This window comes from Mesoplodon densirostris, chromosome X (genome assembly GCF_025265405.1).
Source record: "Mesoplodon densirostris isolate mMesDen1 chromosome X, mMesDen1 primary haplotype, whole genome shotgun sequence".
Lineage (NCBI taxonomy): Eukaryota > Metazoa > Chordata > Mammalia > Artiodactyla > Ziphiidae > Mesoplodon > Mesoplodon densirostris.
In genome coordinates this window covers 122,053,239-122,073,594 of record NC_082681.1, presented here as the reverse complement: position 1 = coordinate 122,073,594, position 20,356 = coordinate 122,053,239, and the positions used below count along the sequence as shown (strand labels likewise).

The 20,356-nt window shown below is 42.3% G+C and overlaps 1 protein-coding gene across 6 annotated transcripts in view; it reads right to left on the bottom strand.

Annotated features, from left to right (window-relative positions):
- Window positions 1–15,042, bottom strand: part of PHKA2 (phosphorylase kinase regulatory subunit alpha 2) — an 82,605-nt gene extending 67,563 nt beyond the window's left edge. For all 6 annotated transcript variants that reach the window (XM_060086579.1, XM_060086582.1, XM_060086580.1 and 3 more), the window contains exon 1: window positions 14,960–15,042. In XM_060086579.1, the coding sequence (XP_059942562.1) occupies window positions 14,960–15,037 (78 nt within the window). In that variant the 5' untranslated portion in view covers window positions 15,038–15,042. The remainder of the gene's footprint in view (window positions 1–14,959) is intronic.
- Between the last annotated feature and the right edge of the window lie 5,314 nt (window positions 15,043–20,356).

Genomic DNA, 20,356 nt, shown 5'->3' with positions numbered 1-20,356 from the left:
ATCTTATGTTATTTTATCTCCTTTCTTTCCTTTTTCTCTCTTTCTTTCTTTCTTTCATTCTTTCTTTCTCTCTCTCTCTCTCTCTCTCTCTCTCTCTCTCTCTCTCCCTCCCTCCCTCTCTCTCTCTCTCTTTCTTTCTTTTTCTCTCCCTTTTATTCTGAGCCGTGTGGATGAAAAGCTCTTGGTGCTGCAGCCAGGAGTCAGTGCTGTGCCTCTGAGGTGGGAGAGCCAAGTTCAGGACACGGGTCCACAAGAGACCTCCCAGCTCTACATAATATCAAACGGCAAAAATCTCCCAGAGATCTCCATCTCAACACCAGCACCCAGCTTCACTCAACGACCAGTGAGCTACAGTGCTGGACACCCTATGCCAAACAACTAGCAAGACAGGAACACAACCCCACCCATTAGCAGAGAGGCTGCCTAAAATCATAATAAGTCCACAGACACCCCAAAACACACCACCAGACGTGGACCTGCCCACCAGAAAGACAAGATCCAGCCTCATCCACCAGAACACAGGCACTAGTCCCCTCCACCAGGAAGCCTACACAACCCACTGAACCAACTTTAGCCACTGGAGACAGACACCAAAAACAACGGGAACTACAAACCTGCAGCCTGAAAAAAGGAGACCCCAAACACAGTAAGATAAGCAAAACGAGAAGACAGAAAAACACACAGCAGATGAAGGAGCAAGACAAAAACCCACCAGACCTAACAAATGAAGAGGAAATAGGCAGTCTACCTGAAAAAGAATTCAGAATAATGATAGTAAAGATGATCCAAAATCTTGGAAACAGAATAGACAAAATGCAAGAAACATTTAACAAGGACCTAGAAGAACTAAAGATGAAACAAGCAACAATGAACAACACAATAAATGAAATTAAAAATACTCTAGATGGGATCAATAGCAGAATAACTGAGGCAGAAGAACGGATAAGTGACCTGGAAGATAAAATAGTGGATATAACTACTGCAGAGCAGAATAAAGAAAAAAGAATGAAAAGAACGGAGGACGGTCTCAGAGACCTCTGGGACAACATTAAACGCACCAACATTTGAATTATAGGGATTCCAGAAGAAGAAGAGAAAAAGGAACTGAGAAAATATTTGAAGAGATTATAGTTGAAAACTTCCCTAATATGGGAAAGGAAATAGTCAATCAAGTCCAGGAAGCACAGAGAGTCCCATACAGGATAAATCCAAGGAGAAACACGCCAAGACACATATTAATCAAACTGTCAAAAATTAAATACAAAGAAAACATATTAAAAGCAGCAAGGGAAAAACAACAAATAACACACAAGGAAATCCCCATAAGGTTAACACCTGATCTTTCAGCAGAAACTCTGCAAGCCAGAAGGGACTGGCAGGACATATTTAAAGTGATGAAGGAGAAAAACCTACAACCAAGATTACTCTACCCAGCAAGGATCTCATTTAGATTTGATGGAGAAATTAAAACCTTTACAGACAAGCAAAAGCTGAGAGTTCAGCACCACCAAACCAGCTTTACAACAAATGCTAAAGGAACTTCTCTAGGCAAGAAACACAACAGAAGGAAAAGACCTACAATAACAAACCCAAAACAATTAAGAAAATAGGAATAGGAAATACATATCAATAATTACCTTAAATGTAAATGGATTAAATGCTCCCACCAAAACACACAGACTGGCTGAATAGATACAAAAACAAGACCCATATATATGCTGTCTACAAGAGGCCCACTTCAGACCTAGAGACACATACAGATTGAAACTAAGGGGATGGAAAAAGATATTCCATGCAAATGGAAACCAAAAGAAAGCTGGAGTAGCAATTCTCATATCAGACAAAATAGACTGTAAAATAAAGACTTAGAAGAGACAAAGAAGGACACTACATAATGATCAAGGGATCGATCCAAGAAGATATAACAATTGTAAATATTTATGCACCCAACACAGGAGCACCTCAATACATAAGGCAAACACTAACAGCCATAAAAGGGGAAATCGACAGTAACACATTCATAGTAGGGGACTTTAACACTCCACTTTCACCAATGGACAGATCATCCAAAATGAAAATAAATAAGGAAACACAAGCTTTAAATGATACACTAAACAAGATGGACTTAATTGATATTTATAGGACATTCCATGCAAAAACAGCAGAATACACATTTTTCTCAAGTGCTCATGGAACATTCTCCAGGATAGATCATATCTTGGGTCACAAATCAAGCCTTGGTAAATTTAAGAAAATTGAAATTGTATCAAGTATCTTTTCCGACCACAACGCTATGACACTAGATACCAATTACAGGAAAAGATCTGTAAAAAATACATTACTCAATAACGAAGTGATCACTGAAGAAATCAAAGAGGAAATTTAAAAATACCTAGGAACAAATGACAATGGAGGCACGACGACCCAAAACCTATGGGATGCAGCAAAAGCAGTTCTAAGAGGGAAGTTTAGAGCAATACAATCCTACCTTAAGAAACAGGAAACATCTCGAATAAACAACCTAACCTTGCACCTAAAGCAATTAGAGAAAGAAGAACAAAAAAACCCCAAAGTTAGCAGAAGGAAAGAAATCATAAAGATCAGATCAGAAATAAATGAAAAAGAAATGAAGGAAACAATAGCAAAGATCAATAAAACTCAAAGCTGGTTCTTTAGGAAAATAAACAAAATTGATAAACCATTAGCCAGACTCATCAAGAAAAAAAGGGAGAAGACTCACATCAATAGAATTAGAAATGAAAAAGGACAAGTAACAACTGACACTGCAGAAATACAAAAGATCATGAGAGATTACTACAAGAAACTCTATGCCAATAAAATGGACAACCTGGAAGAAATGGACAAATTCTTAAAAATGCACAACCTGCCAAGACTGAATCAGGAAGAAATAGAAAATATGAACAGACCAATAACAAGCACTGAAATCGAAACTGTGATTAAAAATCTTCCAACAAACAAAAGCCCAGGACCAGATGCCTTTACAGGCGAATTCTATCAAACATTTAGAGAAGAGCTAACACCTATCCTTCTCAAACTCTTCCAAAATACAGCAGAGGGAGGAACACTCCCAAACTCATTCTACGAGGCCACCATCACCCTGATACCAAAACCAGACAAGGATGTCACAAAGAAAGAAAACTACAGGCCAATATCACTGATGAACAAAGATGCAAAAATCCTCAACAAAATACTAGCAAACAGAATCCAACAGCACATTAAAAGGATCATACACCATGATCAAGTGGGGTTTATTCCAGGAATGCAAGGATTCTTCAATATACGCAAATCAATCAACGTGATACACCATATTAACAAATTGAAGGAGAAAAACCATATGATCATCTCAATAGATGCAGAAAAAGCTTTCAACAAAATTCAACACCCATTTATGATAAAAACCCTGCAGAAAGTAGGCATAGAGGGAACTTTCCTCAACATAATAAAGGCCATATATGACAAACCCACAGCCAACATCATCCTCAATGGTGAAACTGAAAACATTTCCACTAAGATCAGGAACAAGACAAGGCTGCCCACTCTCACCACTCTTATTCAACATAGTTTTGGAAGTTTTAGCCACAGCAATCAGGGAAGAAAAGGAAATAAAAGGAATCCAAATCGGAAAAGGAGAAGTAAAGCTGTCACTGTTTGCAGATGACATGATACTATACATAGAGAATCCTAAAGATGCTACCAGAAAACTACTAGAGCTAATCAATGAATTTGGTAAAGTAGCAGGATACAAAATTAATGCACAGAAATCTCTGGCATTCCTATACACTAATGATGAAAAGTCTGAAAGTGAAATCAAGAAAACACTCCCATTTACAACTGCAACAAAAAGAATACAGTATCTAGGAATAAACCTACCTAAGGAGACAAAAGACCTGTATGCAGAAAATTATAAGAAACTGATGAAAGAAATTAAAAATGATACAAATAGATAGAGAGATATACCATGTCCTTGGATTGGAAGAATCAACATTGTGAAAATGACTCTACTACCCAAAACAATCAACAGTTTCAATGCAATCCCTATCAAACTACCACTGGCATTTTTCACAGAACTAGAACAAAAAATTTCACAGTTTGTATGGAAACACAAAAGACCCCGAATAGCCAAAGCAATCTTTTTTTTTTTTTTTTACATCTACCTTTAATCAACAAGTATGGTCATTGTTAGCATTTTGGAGTATTTCCTCCAATAAGCATTAATATTTCTAATCACAAGCCAAAGCAATCTTGAGAACGAAAAACGGAGCTGGAGGAATCAGACTCCCTGACTTCAGACTATACTACAAAGCTACAGTAATCAAGACAGTATGGTACTGGCACAAAAACAGAAACATAGATCAATGGAACAGGATGGAAAGCCCAGAGATAAACTCACACACATATGGTCACCTTATCTTTGATAAAGGAGGCAGGAATGTACAGTGGAGAAAGGACAGCCTCTTCAATAAGTGGTGCTGGGAAAACTGGACAGGGACATGTAAAAGCATGAGATTAGATCACTCCCTAACACCATACACAAAAATAAGCTCAAAATGGATTAAAGACCTAAATGTAAGTCCAGAAACTATCAAACTCTTAGAGGAAAACATAGGCATATGACATAAATCACAGCAAGATCCTTTTTGACCCACCTCCTAGAGAAATGGAAATAAAAACAAAAATAAACAAATGGGACCTAATGAAACTTCAAAGCTTTTGCACAGCAAAGGAAACCATAAACAAGACGAAAAGACAACCCTCAGAATGGGAGAAAATATTTGCAAATGAAGCAACAGACAAAGGATTAATCTCCAAAATTTACAAGCAGCTCATGCAGCTCAATAACAAAAAAACAAACAACCCAATCCAAAAATGGGCAGAAGACCTAAACAGACATTTCTCCAAAGAAGATATACAGACTGCCAACAAACACATGAAAGAATGCTCAACATCATTAATCATTAGAGAAATGCAAATCAAAACTACAATGAGATATCATCTCACACCAGTCAGAATGGCCATCATCAAAAAATCTAGAAACAATAAATGCTGGAGAGGGTGTGGAGAAAAGGGAACACTCTTGCACTGCTGGTGGGAATGAATTGGTACAGCCACTATGGAGAACGGTATGGAGGTTCCTTAAAAAACTACAAATAGAACTACCATATGACCCAGCAATGCCACTACTGGGCATATACCCTGAGAAAACCATAATTCAAAAAGAGACATGTACCAAAATGTTCATTGCAGCTGTATTTACAATATCCAGGAGATGGAAACAACCTAAGTGTCCATCATTGGATGAATGGATAAAGATGATGTGGCACATACATACAATGGAATATTACTCAGCCATAAAAAGAAACGAAATTGAGTTATTTGTAATGAGGTGGATGGACCTAGGGTCTGTCATACAGAGTGATGTAAGTCAGAAAGAGAAAGACAAATACTGTATGCTAACACATATATATGGAATCTAAGAAAAACAAAAAAATGTCATGAAGAACCTAGGGGTAAGACAGGAATAAAGACACAGACCTACTAGAGAATGGACTTGAGGATATGGGGAGGGGGAAGGGTAAGCTGTGACAAAGCGAGAGAGTGGCATGGACATATATACACTACCAAACGTAAAATAGATAGCTAATGGAAAGCAGCCGCATAGCACAGGGAGATCAGCTCGGTGCTCTGTGACCACCTGGAGGGGTGGGATAGGGAGGGTGGGAGGGAGACGCAAGAGGGAAGAGATATGGGAACATATGTATATGTATAACTGATTCACTTTGTTATAAAGCAGTAACTAACACACCACTGTAAAGCAATTATACTCCAATAAAGATGTAAAAAAAGAAAAAAAAAAAAGAACTGAAGTGGGAGATGGCAGAAGGCAGGACTGGGGTTGATACTAGGTTATCTATCAAGTGCTCTCTTTCTCGAATCTTCGACACACAGACCAGACAACCATCTGTCAGACAGTTCCTGTCTGACTATGGACGAAAAATGTCACTTCTGCCCTTTTTGGACTCAGTGCTGCCTGGAATGCTTGTGCATGCCCTGGCCCACAACTGTTCTCATTCCCATCTTGACTATTAAATAAATTCCTGCTAGATTAAACTGAACTAAGGACAACGGACAGATAGGTTGCAGCAACTTTGGCCCAGCCTCTTTTTATGGAAATACAATTAGGTTCTAAGAACCCCCAAATGATGGTTGTATGGTAGAGGTCTGATGAATAATAATAACAAGAGCAGTGGTCATTTATTAACTGCACATACTACAGCACATAGACTACGTGGTTTAAGCATTTTATTTCATTCATTTATTCATTCAATCAACAACTGTTTTTAAAATCTCTACAACTGCCAGACACTAAGTGCTAAGGACAAAATGGTAATTAAAAAGAAATCCTTGGTCCTGTGCAGTGGACTTTATAGCCTAGTGGGAATTCATTCATTTTAAATCGCACAAATAGATGTAAAATTCCAACTCGGTTAAGTGCAGCAAAGGGGATGTGTGTCATTCTGTGAGGGCATAAAGGAGGGAGGGGAGGGAGGGCTTCCCCGGTGGAGCCGGGGTGGAAGGGAGGTTAAGATGTTACCCAGAGTGAGGGTGCAGCAGGAGGGCATACCTGCTTTGGAGAAGACCACTTTGGCTGCAGTCAGGAGAAATACCGGGAGGGGACTGAGAGTGGCTGCACAGAGAAAACAGGCTGGGAAGCTGGTACCGGGGTAGAGACTGGCAAGGCTGGCAGCTTAGACAAGGAGGGCGGTGACGGTAGAGAGGAGCAGAAGCAGCAGATGGATTCAAGAGACGTTCAGGAGATAGAATCAGCAGAGCTTGGTGATGGAACACAGGTGGGAAAGGAAGAAACAAGGGGCCAAAAAGACTCCTGGGTTGCTGACTCGGGGCTGCAAATGGGTGGTGGTACCCAGATTTGTTGGGAAAGATCAAGAGTTTGCTGTTGGGCATGAGAAACTGGGGGTGGTTTTCTCTCATTTTCTCCCTCCTGGTATGGCTCTTGACAAAGAAGCCACGTTTTCAAGTCAGCTGAGCCAGCTGTTAAGCATTTACCAGCACACCACTGATGGTGAGTGAGAAGCTGGTGAGCTAGGCTGCAGCTGGACTGCAAAGTTTGATAGAACTCTGCATTTTATTCTAGGAGTGACGAAAGCCATGGCAACTTGTAGGCAGGAGAGCAGTGTAGTCTGGTGCCTGATGTAAGGTTGCTTACTGCTGGGGAGGAGGGGCCAAGAGTGGAAGCAAGGAACTAATCAGGAGGCTAGAGGGGCAGTCCAGGCATGAGATGATGGTGGCCTGGACTCGGGTGGGGGCAGTGGAAAGGGACAGAGAGGGTGGCGTGCAGAGAGATTTTGGTGATCTAATTCATTAGGACATTCTCTCACTTTTTGGTGGGGCATGAGGGAAAAGAAGAAATCCAAGCTGACTCCTGGGTTACTCCTAGACTATGTTTGTTAATATGGCCTTAATTTTTACAACTCAATAAAATCTCAAACATATAGGAAAGCAGAGAGAACAATATAACCAATACACATCACTCAGATCCAACAAATGAAAGCATTCCACCATGAAGGAACGGTACAAATTCCTTCCTTTTTTAAAAAAGAAATAAAATGTTACAGGTAAAGTTGAAGGCTTTTTTTCCTTTATTAATATGGTAAGTTATATTAATAGATTTTCTTAAAGAAAATTTCCTTGTGTTACTGAGATAAACTTTACTTGATTATGCTGTATTTTTAATACATTGCTGGCTTCATTTTATTAATAATTTACTTTATATTTTTGCATCAATATTCATAAGTGAATTTCCTCCATAAATAGTATTTCTCATTATGTCTTGTTTGACTACGGTATCTTGGGATATTGGCCACATAAAAGGAGTTGGTAGCTATCCCTCTTTATCTTTTATCTGAAACAGTTTATTTAAGATAGGGGTTATCTGTTAATCTCTTGCCCCTCTCTCACTCCATTGTAGTCGCCACGCAAAAACCTGAGCTCTGGTTAAATCTGACTCTTTGCCTGCCGCTGGGGGTGCACCTGCGCAGCTGGAAAAAAACACACAGCCATACTGGTTGAACTTGCTTGAAATTAATGACCCTTAATGCTGTCCAACAATCATACTAGAAATCCCTGGACCATCCATTCCCTTCTTCTCCTAAAGGACAATTTCAAACCTTCTCCCCTCTCCTCAAACCTCTGATAACTCCTCTCCAACTTCACTCTCGGTTAATGACGGTGCCTTGTGTTTCACTGAGAAAGTAGAAACAATCAAAAGAGAACACTGAGCCCGCGTACCCTGCCTTCCCTCTTGGTTTTTTTTTTTTTTTTTTAATATTTTATTTCTGCTTCTCTACCTTTCATTTTTTTAAATAAATTTTATTTTATTTTATTTGTTTATTATTTTTGGCTGCGTTGGGTCTTCGTTGCTGTACGCAGGCTTTCTCTAGTTGTGGTGAGCGGGAGCTCCTCTTCTCTGGCGTGCGTGGGCTTCTCATTGCGGTGTCTTCTCCTGTTGTGGAGCTCGGGCTCTAGGCGCGCGGGCTTCAGTAGTTGTGGCTCACAGGCTCTAGAGTGCAGGCTCAGCAGTTGTGGCACACGGGCTTAGTTGCTCCGTGGCATGTGGGATCTTCCCGGACCAGGGCTTGAACCTGTGTTCCCTGCATTGGCAGGCGGATTCTTAACCACTGCACCACCAGGGAAGTCCCTTCCCTCTTGTTTTGATGGATAAACTATCTCTGCTCCAGTAATTCCCACTCTCACTCTTGCATTATCAGTTTTTCCCTATCTACTGGATCATTTCTACCAGATATATAATTTCTCAAATAAACCCCTCTCAAGCTCACATCTCCACCCAACCACTGCTCTCCTTTACAGCAGACTCTTCAAAAGAATCGTTTCAACGCAATCTTTAGCTCTTGTTCTTCCCTTCTCTCTTGAGCTCGCCTCAACCAATTTCTGCCTCTAATACTCACATAAACTGCACGACAAGATCACCAACCACTTCCACACCGCTAAATCTGATGGTCACTTCTCAGTCTTGTTGCTACTTGTCTTTGACCCATTATTAGTCTTTCCCCCATCTGATACTCCTCCTTGAATCACTTTCCTCACTTGGCTTCTAGGATGACAACCACCCTTGGCTGGTTTTCCTACTTCCTCATCTGCTGCTTCTCAGTCTCCCTTGGTGGTTCCTCCTCATCTTCTGGAGCTCTCCATTTTTGGAAAGCTCCTCTTTAAATGTCATCTCTTCTCTGTTTAACTCACTCCTGTGATCTCATCCAGCCTCATTATCTTTCATTACATATATGTGTACCAACAGCTCCAAGATTTTCATCTCCAGCCCTAACCTCTCCCCTGACTTCTAGACTCATATATTCAACTGCCTATTTACCATTTCCACTTGGATGTCTAATGGGCACCTCGAAATTAATAAAACTCCTTATCTTCCCCCAGAAACGTGCTCCTCCACAATCTTCCCCATCTCAGTAAAAGGCAATTCCATCCTACCAGTTACTCAAGCCAAAAATCTTGGAGTCATTCTTGACTTTTCTTTTTTCCATACATCGTACACTCAGTCCACCAGTAAAACTTGACTCTATCTGTGAAATTTTCCCCAAACTCAACCATTCCTATCTGTCTCCACTACAACCACCCTTGTCTGAGCCATCATGCTCCAATTGCAGAAGCTTCCTAACTGGTCACCCTGTTTTGCATCTTGACACCTTATATTCCATGCAGCCGGTGGAGTGATTCTTTTCAAACATCATTCAGATGATGCCACTCATCTGCTCAAAGCCCTCTCATGGCTTCCCTTCCCACTCAGAATAAAAGCCAAATTCCTTAGCCTTCAAAGATGAATGAATAAATAAACCTCTAAATGTTCCTTGGTCCTAGTCTATAAACCCATCTTGGACTAGGATTTTTTTCACTCATTCAATTTTCTTTAATGGTTATAGTCTAATTAGGATATAATTTTTCCTTGCTTAAACACTGGTAACATTTATCTAGAAAACGGTCATTTACGTTTTCAAATTTACTGCCCAAAATTGTTCATAGTATTTTTCTATTTTCTCCTAATATTGTTTATTTGTCCCTTTTCCCATCCCCCCCATCAACCCTGACAGAAGTTTGCCTTTTTATTAGTCTTTTTAAAAAACTAGCTTCTGATTTTGTCAATCTTTATTATTTGTTTTATATTACATTAATTGTTGGTCTTGTCTTTATTATTTCCTTGGGTATACTCTGTTGTCCTTTTCTCAACTTGAGTTCATTAATTTGTAAATCTTTCTTCTTTTCTAATATATACATTTCAGGATATAAACTCTCTTCATATCCCACTTTAGCTATATTCCATAAATTGGTATTTGGAATGCCTTTGTTTTTATTCAGTTCTAAATATTTCATAATTTCCATTATAATTTCTGCTTAGATCCATGACATCATGTGTGTACATATATATATGTATATATTCATGACATACATATCCATTATCTGTTTAAATATATTTAGAAGTGGGCTTAGTAGGAGTCCAAACATATTTGGGGGGGCGCTTTAGCAGTCATTGTTTATTGCTCTCCAATTTTCTTGCATTTTGGTCAAAAAGTGTGGTATGCATAAAGTTGATTCTTCAGTATTTTTTGAGGTTTCCTTTATACCCTAATTTGTCATCAGTTTTTGAAAAATATATTTTGCAAGGTTGAAACAAGTAAGTATTTTCTACTGGTTGGGCACAGAATTCTACATATGTATACTCGATCAAGTTTGTTTCTTATGGAAGTGTTCAAATTTTCTATGTCCTAATTATTTCTCTGCTTTATTAGTATCTGAGAGAAGGGTATTTAAAAACTCCCACTATGGTTACGGATTTGTTAACAATTAAGTCAAGTTTTGCTTTATACATTTTGAAGCTATGTTGTTAGTATTCTGTGGGTTTAAAACTGCTCTATTTTTTTTGGTGAACTATCCTTTCATCATCTAGTAATAACATTTCTTAACCCCTAATAGAATTCTTTTAAATTTCAAAAGCTTATCTGCCTGATGTTAGTATCAATATAATTACACCAACTTATTTTTGGTTAGCATTTGCCTAGTATATCTTGTCTCACTAATTACTTTCAACCTTTCAGTATCCAGTTTTAGGTTTGTCTCTTATAAATCACATATATCTTTAAAATTTTTAAAAAATTAATTTCCATTATCTGGTTAATTTAAAATTTTACATCTATTGTGATTGCCTTTCTATTAGTCTTTTTAAAAAACTGGCTTTTGGTTTTGTCAATCTTTATTATTTAGCAGTAAGTACATTTGGCAAATGACTAATGGAAAAAATTCTCTTTCACAGACACAGGAAAAGTAATTAGTTGATATGCTAGCTGATCTGAACAAAGTATTGCCTCTAACAAAAGAATAATTATGGGTTTGATATATTTAACACTGAACGATTTCTAACAAGTGAAATCAATGTAAGTTGATCTCAACTTAAAAAGCTCAACACCACTAATCATTAGAGAAATGCAAATCAAAACCACAATGAGATACCAGCTCACACCTGTCACAATGGCTACCAAAAAGAACACAAATAACATGTTGGTGAGGATGTGGAGAAAAGGGAACCCTAGCACACTGTTGGTTGGAATGTAAATTGGTGCGGCCACTACAGAAGAGTATGGACCTCAAAAAACTAAAACCAGAACTACCATATGATCCAGCAATTCCACTCCAGGGTATATATCCAAAGAAAACAAAAACACTAATTTGAAAAGATACATGCACCCCAATGTTCATAGCAGCATTACTTACAATAGCCAAGATATGGAAGCAACCTAAATGTCCATCAACAGATGAATGGATAAAGAAGATGTGGTGTATATATACAATGGAATACTACTCAACCATAAAAAAGAATGAAATTCTGCCATTTGCAACAACATGGATGGACCTAGAGGGTATTAGGCTTAGTGAAATAAGTCAGAGAAAGACAAATACTGTGTTTTATCACTTATATGTGGAATCTAAAAAATAAAGCAAACAAACAAATATAACAAAACAGACTCACAGATATGGAGAACAAATTAGTGATTAACAGTGGGGAGAGGGAAGGGGGAGGGACAAGATAGGGGTAGGGGGCTAAGAGGTACAAACTACTATGTATAAAATCAAGAAGCTATAAGGATATATTGTACAGCACAGGGAAATATAGCCCTTATTTTATAATAACTTTCAATGGAATATAATCTATAAAACTATTGAATCACCAAGTTATATACCTGAAACTAATATGGTAAATCAACTATACTTTAAAAAAAAAACCCAACAAATCAGAAAGAGGTCAGCCTTGTACCAGTTGACAATGAAAACTTCCTCATAAACATCTGTACCCATCTACAGATGGGAAATATAGTATAAACTTTAGAAACCACTCATTCAGAGTCCAGCTCATTCATTTTTTATTGTGGTAAAATATGCATAACATAAAATTGCTCATTCATTCTTACACAGTGGACCTGCCTAAGATCACTCAGAAAAGATGACCAGGCCCTAAATGGGTTAGGCCTCTACAACTGTGAAAACTAGCTGTTGGGACGGGATGGGCGCGAGGTGGGGGAAAGTGGGAAGGAGTGATTCTGCATGTGCAGGTTCACGGGATTTTCCAACAGAACCGTACTTGGAGTTTTCTGGTTAACCAGAAAAGCTTGACTATGCAGTCAGGAAGGGAAAAACAGGGCAAACATGAGGACTTCTCATGAACTACCCCCAAAATAAATACAACTAAAGGCTCAGACAACTTTTTTTTAATCATTAAAATGTTGGAGAGGAAAGTCCAATGCTGCAGATTTGCTTTAATGGGAAGACAGTTCTTTTGCTCCTGAGGGAAGGTAAGCTTGGATCAATAGCTGGGTCATTAGGATGGCTCAGAGCCTGCAGAACATATTTTATCAACAAGGACTTAAGGGTACTTTTCATGTGCCTGGAGCACTGCTTGATGCAAAAGGAATGAAACTGATGAGGTCTCTGCTTAAGGATCTCGCAGAATCCATGAGGAGACATAATTATGTTCAAAGACCAGAAAGCAATTAGTAGCTGTATCAAGGCCTTCAGGAAAAAGAGCATCCTGGGCCAGGGTGGTGAGGCGAGGACTTGTGGCCTGGATATGTGTGGCCTATATCACAATCGTAACACCACCAACAGCACTCACTATTTGCTAACTGCCTACTGGGGGGTGGGGGGGGCAGGCAACATACTGGGCAGTAATCACAGGTGTTTATATACTCATTTTACAGATAAGGGCATAGTCTCAGAGAGGCTGGGAAATGGTTACACCTGTAGTTGAAGGAAGAGCTAGAGATTCAAACCCAGGTGTAACACGAGAACCAAGCTCGATCAGTTCTCCTTAAAGCCCCTTCCATCACAGTAATGAAGGGCAAGGATTTTCAACTTGGATTTTTAAAACACTTTGTAGAAGTAATTATAATATATTCCAAAGAGGAGAGCAAAAAAAAAAAAAAATCACCCCCATTTGCCTGCCTACTTCTTCTTCAGTTCTTAGCTTGAACATCGTCTCTTCCAGGACTCCTCCCTGCTCCCCAAACCGGGCTAAGCTCCCAAAATAAGAACCACAGTCCTTCATGTGCAATTTCAAAAGCCAATATGCTCTGAAAATTTAAAGTGTTTGCATAATTTTGCAGCAAGCTCGTTTGGTGGCAAAAGGTGACCTGAACTGATGTGAAACTACTTTCAGTCTTTACTTTTCCTACTCAGTGTGAATCTTCATATTCCAATGTGGAAAATAATAATGTGTTTGATTAAGGGTGCTGCCTAGACTTCACTGCAGTTACTAGAGAATATATATGTATATTACCTTCATAAAATCCAAACACTGCTGACTTGCAAACCACATCTGACCCCAGGAGTTTCAGACAGGGACTCTGGACCTATTCCCTACGCATAAATCTCACTGCACTACAAGTATTTATTCTTCTTTGTAGGCCCAGCACCTGACAGAGTGCCTTGCACATAATAGGTACACAATAAATATTTCCTGAATGAAGAAACAAGGCTGTGAAATTGGCTATAGGGAAAAGGGTCAGTGGCTTGGGAGTGACCATGGCTCCCAACTTGAAGGCCAGGCCTCTACCCTGGAAGGTCACTTCCTTCTCTGACATGGAGCTCCTATAAATAATTGCTGTTGATTGAGGGCAAGCAACATAGCTGTTGTCTTCACTAGGAATAAAAATAGTCCAGTGGTCTTACATGATGGGCCCAGATATAACTTTAGCCGGGTAATACAAAACAGGAGACACTCCATACCTCAGACCACATGGGCAGCTTCGAAGATCCCCTCCAACTTGGGAGAAGACCTGCATTTGGGTCTAACCCTGCTACCTGCAGGAACCTTTCTGGCCTGCAGTTTTCTCATCTGTAAAATAGCAACCAGAGTGAGCCCTAAGACCCTCGCAGGTGGGTCTCTAACAAGATAATTCAAGGGCAGAATAGCAGCAGTCGCCACACACCCCGGCGTGGGATGCACACCTCAGGAGCTTCTTCACTCCTGTCTACTGTCCTCCCAGTCCAGAGCTCACCATCCTCATTCAGTGTGCTCTGTCCAACCTACACACACCTCCTTCCATCCAAAAGAAGCAGAGTCAATGCAGAAAGACGCATTTTGTACCCAGGGCACCCAGGGGGCTCCTTCTATCTTCGATCCCAAACAGTGGTCAAAGAATCCTGTGAAGTGTAGCCGCACAGCCCTTAGGTCCCCTGGCTCGTAAAGTGGACGGGGTGGGAATGGGGGTGGGGAGTAACCATCGGCCAGCAAGTGCTGGATTTAAAGAGGAAACCTCTTAACTGCAAAGTCTCAGGACACGAGAGGGGGCTGGGTAGGAGAATAAGTGCCTCGAGATGGCAGTTCGGGGTGGCCCCTCCTTACCTGGTAACACAGGATTGTTTGCTGCACCAGCCGCGCGTATCCGTCTAAGCGGACCCCGGAATTGCTCCTGCTCCTCATCTCCGCGTTGCTCCGGGGCCTCGGCGTCCGACCTGCTGCAAGGAGGTGGGACGCCCGGGCTGCGGCCGCCGAGCGGGCTCGGTTCCCAAGCACTCACAGCCTCGGTCAGTTCTCGAGATGGAGCCCGGCGTTACGAAGTAGGGACTTTTTAAAATAACAGAACCAAACTATGATTGGAAAGCAAGCCAACTAGAGTTTCTTACTGCTGAAAGGCGCGAAGGCGGAGATAGGGGCTGGCGCTATGGCTGCCCCGCCTTGACCAGGCCCGTAGCGCTCCCGACGCTCCCGGGTCTCCCGCGGCCCCGCGGGAGAAGTGGGGAACTGGGTTCCGGGCGTGGGGCGACGATGCCCCGTCGAGTCTTTTTTGTCTTCGGGCTGTCGTGAGGCGGCCTCGGGGCCGGCCGCGAACTCTATCCGACCCGCCTGCCGCAGCCCACTCGCAGCCCAGTCCCCGGCCGCGCTCCCGCCGCGGAACGGAACCCTCCGAGTCGCGGCCAGTGGGGGAAGGAAAACGAGGTGGCCCGCGAGAGCAGCGGGGAACTTGGCTCCGGGCGAGAACGTTTGCCTCTCTGAGCCCCTTACCTCCCCGCCGGCCGCCGACCTCAGCGGGAGCTGTTGAAACAGGTCCTTCCGTCGCGGGCATCTGGACGCCCCAGACCCGCCCCCGGACCCGCCCCCGGCGCGGAGCCGAATCCGCGGAGGCGGGCCTGAGGCCCAGAACACCCCTAACACGCTCTGTCGCTGGCAGCCCCGCCCAGCCCTGAGATGGCTTTACAACCCCATCCCTGGCCCCGCCCTCTAGCACCGCCCCTAGATCCGACGCCGCGGAGCAGAAAGCTCGGAGTTGCGGAGATAAAGGACTGACTCCGGGCGGCGGATGGAGAAATAGGTCCGCCCACTGCGGCTGCCTGGGCGTCCCTCCGCGGGCCATAATAGCAGCTCTGCCCCTGGCGCGTCTGCGCCCATGAGCGGAAGTAGTGGGGCCCAGGGGGGAAGAGGAGAGGGGGCGACTGGGGCAGAGCAGGGTCCCCCAGCTGCCCCCCCGCGCCTGCGGCTTCGCCGCTAGTTACCTGAGAGAAGCTCACCGGGCCTGGCCTGCAGTCCTTCTCCAGACCTGCAACTTGAAACTCGACATTACAGTTTCTCGTGGCCGATCATTACCCACAGTGTTTACAATCTTCTGCCCACTATTCATTTTCCACCGAAATCTGGTCCCATGTTAATTCCAGAGGACAGCTCAGCTAATATCCTTAACTCAAGCCCTTTGCTAGTCTCCATGCATTTACTGTATGCTTGACCCAGTAGGCCTCCTCCTCCTCCTTGCCTATCTGAAGCCTGTCTTTGCTTTAAGGTCCTGCTCGGCTCTTCTCTATTAGCCCTCCCCATTCTCTGAATTCCCATAACAATTTCTTTAGTAAGAACTTAGGTCTTGGAGTCAGTTCAAATTGAGTTCAAATTCCAGTTCTGCCATTTACAAGAGGTGCGAGCTTTGGGATGTTTTAGCTGTTTGATATTCAATGTTCTCATCTGTAAAATGGGGATAATAATAGCACCTACCTCCTAGGGTGGCTTTGAACAAGAGGGTGAATATAAAGCACTCAGCACCATGCTTGGCTCATAGAAAAGTACTTCATAAATCATAGCTGGTTCCATCATCATTTGACAACAATGTACCGCTCATATTGTTTTCATGTGAGGCATGTTTTTCTAACTGGATTGTAAGTTACTCATTGAAACAGTTTTGGTATCTCCTACCGTGCCTGATACAGTGTTGAGCATGTAGTTGTAGCTCAATTGGTACCGAATGAATGAAAGAAAATAAGTCATGTTCAGCTGGGTCCCCTATGTATCATCCTTAACCAAGTTCATTTTCAAAATTCCAAAACATAAACCTGTGTCACTCGACTAAAGCACCAAACCCATTATCTCACTTACTTTTTGTTTTCTTACTATTGGTTCTTAAATAATGCAGCAATCCACGTGATGTGCCTCCACGCAAAATTTGCTATGGTCTAGGGGTAAATAAAACTAGACATTATCACCATTAAATCTCTTGGAATGTGAATATGTACTCTTACAGAAGTCTCACATATACTGTATCTAAAAGCTGGGATTATTGCTTCCTTTCATTACTGCCTTTGTTCACAGTGAGTTCTTCTTCAAGAGTCCATTTTGTAGCCACGGGGGAAAATAACCGATGACCTTTACATATTAGCTGACATTTCCATCCAGGATAGAAACATTTTCAGTCTCTTGATCTCATTCTTTGTAAATTCTGCTCCACACATATACCTCTTTTCGTGTATAGCCAGCCTACATTCTTAGGCTTTGGTCTATGCTTTAATGTATATTATCATATAAGCTGTATTTTTCAATAAGCTTGAAATTCAGGGATAAAACCAAAAAGAAGGAAGGCTATTACTTTTTAGCTTTTAAATCTCCAAGCAAATTTCAGTGATTCTTTTTGGACTACAAGCTCTACTATATAAAAATCAGACTCATATCTTAGATTTCTATGTCCCTGAGATATAAAACCTCCGTATCTTGTTCCGTATATCCATGAAGCCGTTCTCTGGTTGTGTCCCAACAGAAACCCATCTCCGAGTCATTTCTCAAATGTTTGTTAAGAATCAGATATGGGGGCTTCCCTGGTGGCGCAGTGGTTGAGAGTCTGCCTGCCGATGCAGTGGACACGGGTTCGTGCCCCGGTCCGGGAAGATCCCACATGCCGCGGAGCGGCTGGGCCTGTGAGCCATGGCCGCTGAGCCTGCGCATCCGGAGCCTGTGCTCCGCAACGGGAGAGGCCACAACAGTGAGAGGCCCGCGTACCGGGGGCGCGGGGGCGCGGGGGCGCGGGGGGGGAAGGATCAGGTATGGAATGTGATGGGGTATGCTGTTGTTTCTGAAGCTGATTCATGATCTTTATAAAGATGAAAGCCTGAAACTAGACCCTGAGGTAGCACCATGTATAACTTCTCTGACCCCAACCAGAGGGTCTGCCCCTTGTCCTGCCATGGGGGGCTTCTGCCAAGGAAGTTCCCAGGGAGCCACATGTTAGCATCCAAGGTGGAAACCAACAAATGTTTCTCTTGGACGGTTCAGGTCTTTGACTCTAAAGAAAAGCACTCCATCTTTGACACAGAAGAGAGGGTCCATTCTGAATTAATTTGCTGAAAATAGCCAATTTGCCAAACTATTTCTATGACAATTTAATTTTAGTTGACTGGAGATCATTTTGTTTTTTATCACAATATTTAAAAAAATGCTGAATGTATCTCTGCTCCAGCTTCCTGCAGCTAGTTTGAGACTGAGATGTAAAGAGAGAAACACCAGGGGGCATAAGATTTCTTCACAGCGAGGTATATATCTATAAATATTTTATTTTATTTTATTTTATTTATTTACTTTGGACTGCGGTGGGTCTTCGTCGCCACGCTCAGGCTTTCTCTAGCTGTACTTAGTGGGGGCTACTCTTCATTGCGGTGCGTGGGCTTCTCATTGTAGTGGCTTGTCTTGTTGCAGAGCACGGGCTCTAGGCGCTTGGGCTTCAGTAGTTGTGGCTCGCGGGCTCTGGAGCATAGGCTCGGTAGTCGTGGTGCACGGGCTTAGTTGCTCCACAGCATGTGGGATCTTCCCGGACCAGGGCTCGAACCCGTGTCCCCTGCATTGGCAGGCGGATTCTCAACCACTGTGCCACCAGGGGAAGTCCTATAAATATATTTAAAAGAACACATTCTGGAAGAATGCGTTCAATTTTTGTCCACCCCAACTTTTTTTTTTTTTTTTGCGGTATGCGGGCCTCTCACTGTTGTGGCCTCTCCCATTGCGGAGCACAGGCTCCGGACGTGCAGGCTCAGCGGCCATGGCTCACGGGCCCAGCTGCTCCGCGGCATGTGGGATCTTCCCGGACCAGGGCACAAACCCGTGTCCCCTGCATCGACAGGCAGACTCTCAACTACTGTGCCACCAGGGAAGCCCCACCCCAACTTTTTGATGCTGTACCTAGAGACTGAGGTGAAAAGAAAAAAGAATATACTGCTAAGAAGTCTTCCCGTTCAAGATGATGTTCTTATGTCCACTCAGTCTTGTCTTTCTCCTGTCTGTCCTTCAGACTGCAACCGCAGTAGCAAGGAGCTGAAGCAGAGACAAACTCAATAGTCCTTAAAATTCTCTTATGGAGACAAAGTGACAACGCGCTAGTCCATTTGATAAATTGCTTGTTCAGTAAATTAGCTCTTTGTGGAAATGACCTTCAACAAACTAACCTGCCTCCTAGGTGACCTCGTTAGACACAACCCAGTATCTCCAATGAAGACATTTCACCCTTTTTACTGAGAACAATCATGATGCTGTTCATTGAAGTTAACAGAGTTACTTTGTGGGATTAATGAATGCAGTGTTTTGGGGGGAAAACAAAACAAACAAAAAAAAATTCTCGAATGTTCTGAGAAAATACTCCTTCAAATACTGGCCACTGTTGTGATACTCCTTGCCTCCGCATATTGCCACCACCTTTGTGTCCTTCAGTAGAATCTCAGATTGTGGGACTAATTTGAAAGCCAAAGGAGGATGCTTCTCAGGAACATTCTCTCTGTCCTGCCCCTTATCTGTCTGAAGTAAAAATACAGATGAGAATTTGGCTTAAGGACTGTAGCCAGACACAAAACACAATAGGAAAAATAAGGGGTGGGGGGCAGAACCTAAAGGTTGTCAGACATTGTGTATCCTTTTGTGTACACTTTGTTTACATAATCTGCTTTGGGAGATTTGGTTTCTGATATCTCACCCCCAAATCTAGAGTATCTTACCACCTCTCTCATCAAATTAGTACTCAACATCTTTGAGGCAACTGAGCATCGTGGAAGGAGAGATTGCTCAGAGACCTCTTGTGGAGTTGAGGCCAGCTTTCCCCATATGTGGCTCCTATATGCTAATCAGCTCCCCAGAAACCCCAATTCCGATCCTCACCTTCTTGAAATCCTACTGTTTGATGCTGAGGAAGCAGACACTTGGAGGAGATCCAAATCTGGGGCTTGTGTGAGTCAATGTCAACGTGCGTTAAAGAGATAATCTTGAAAGAGCAAGAGGAAAATGAAAAAGAGACCTCAGAAAGCAATCTCGGGAGGTAGGACAATCCCTGCTCTGACTTCACGGTCACAGCGTGCCTGCTGCCTGCCAAAGGATGCTACTGTCGAGTTGCCTTCATCAGGGTGGTCCTACCGCTTGCAAGCTCCACCACCAGGGAAAGAGATCACAAACGTTTTCCTTTTGTGAAAGTTCTCAAACTTAAAGGACTTAACTGCAAATTTATTTTGGCAA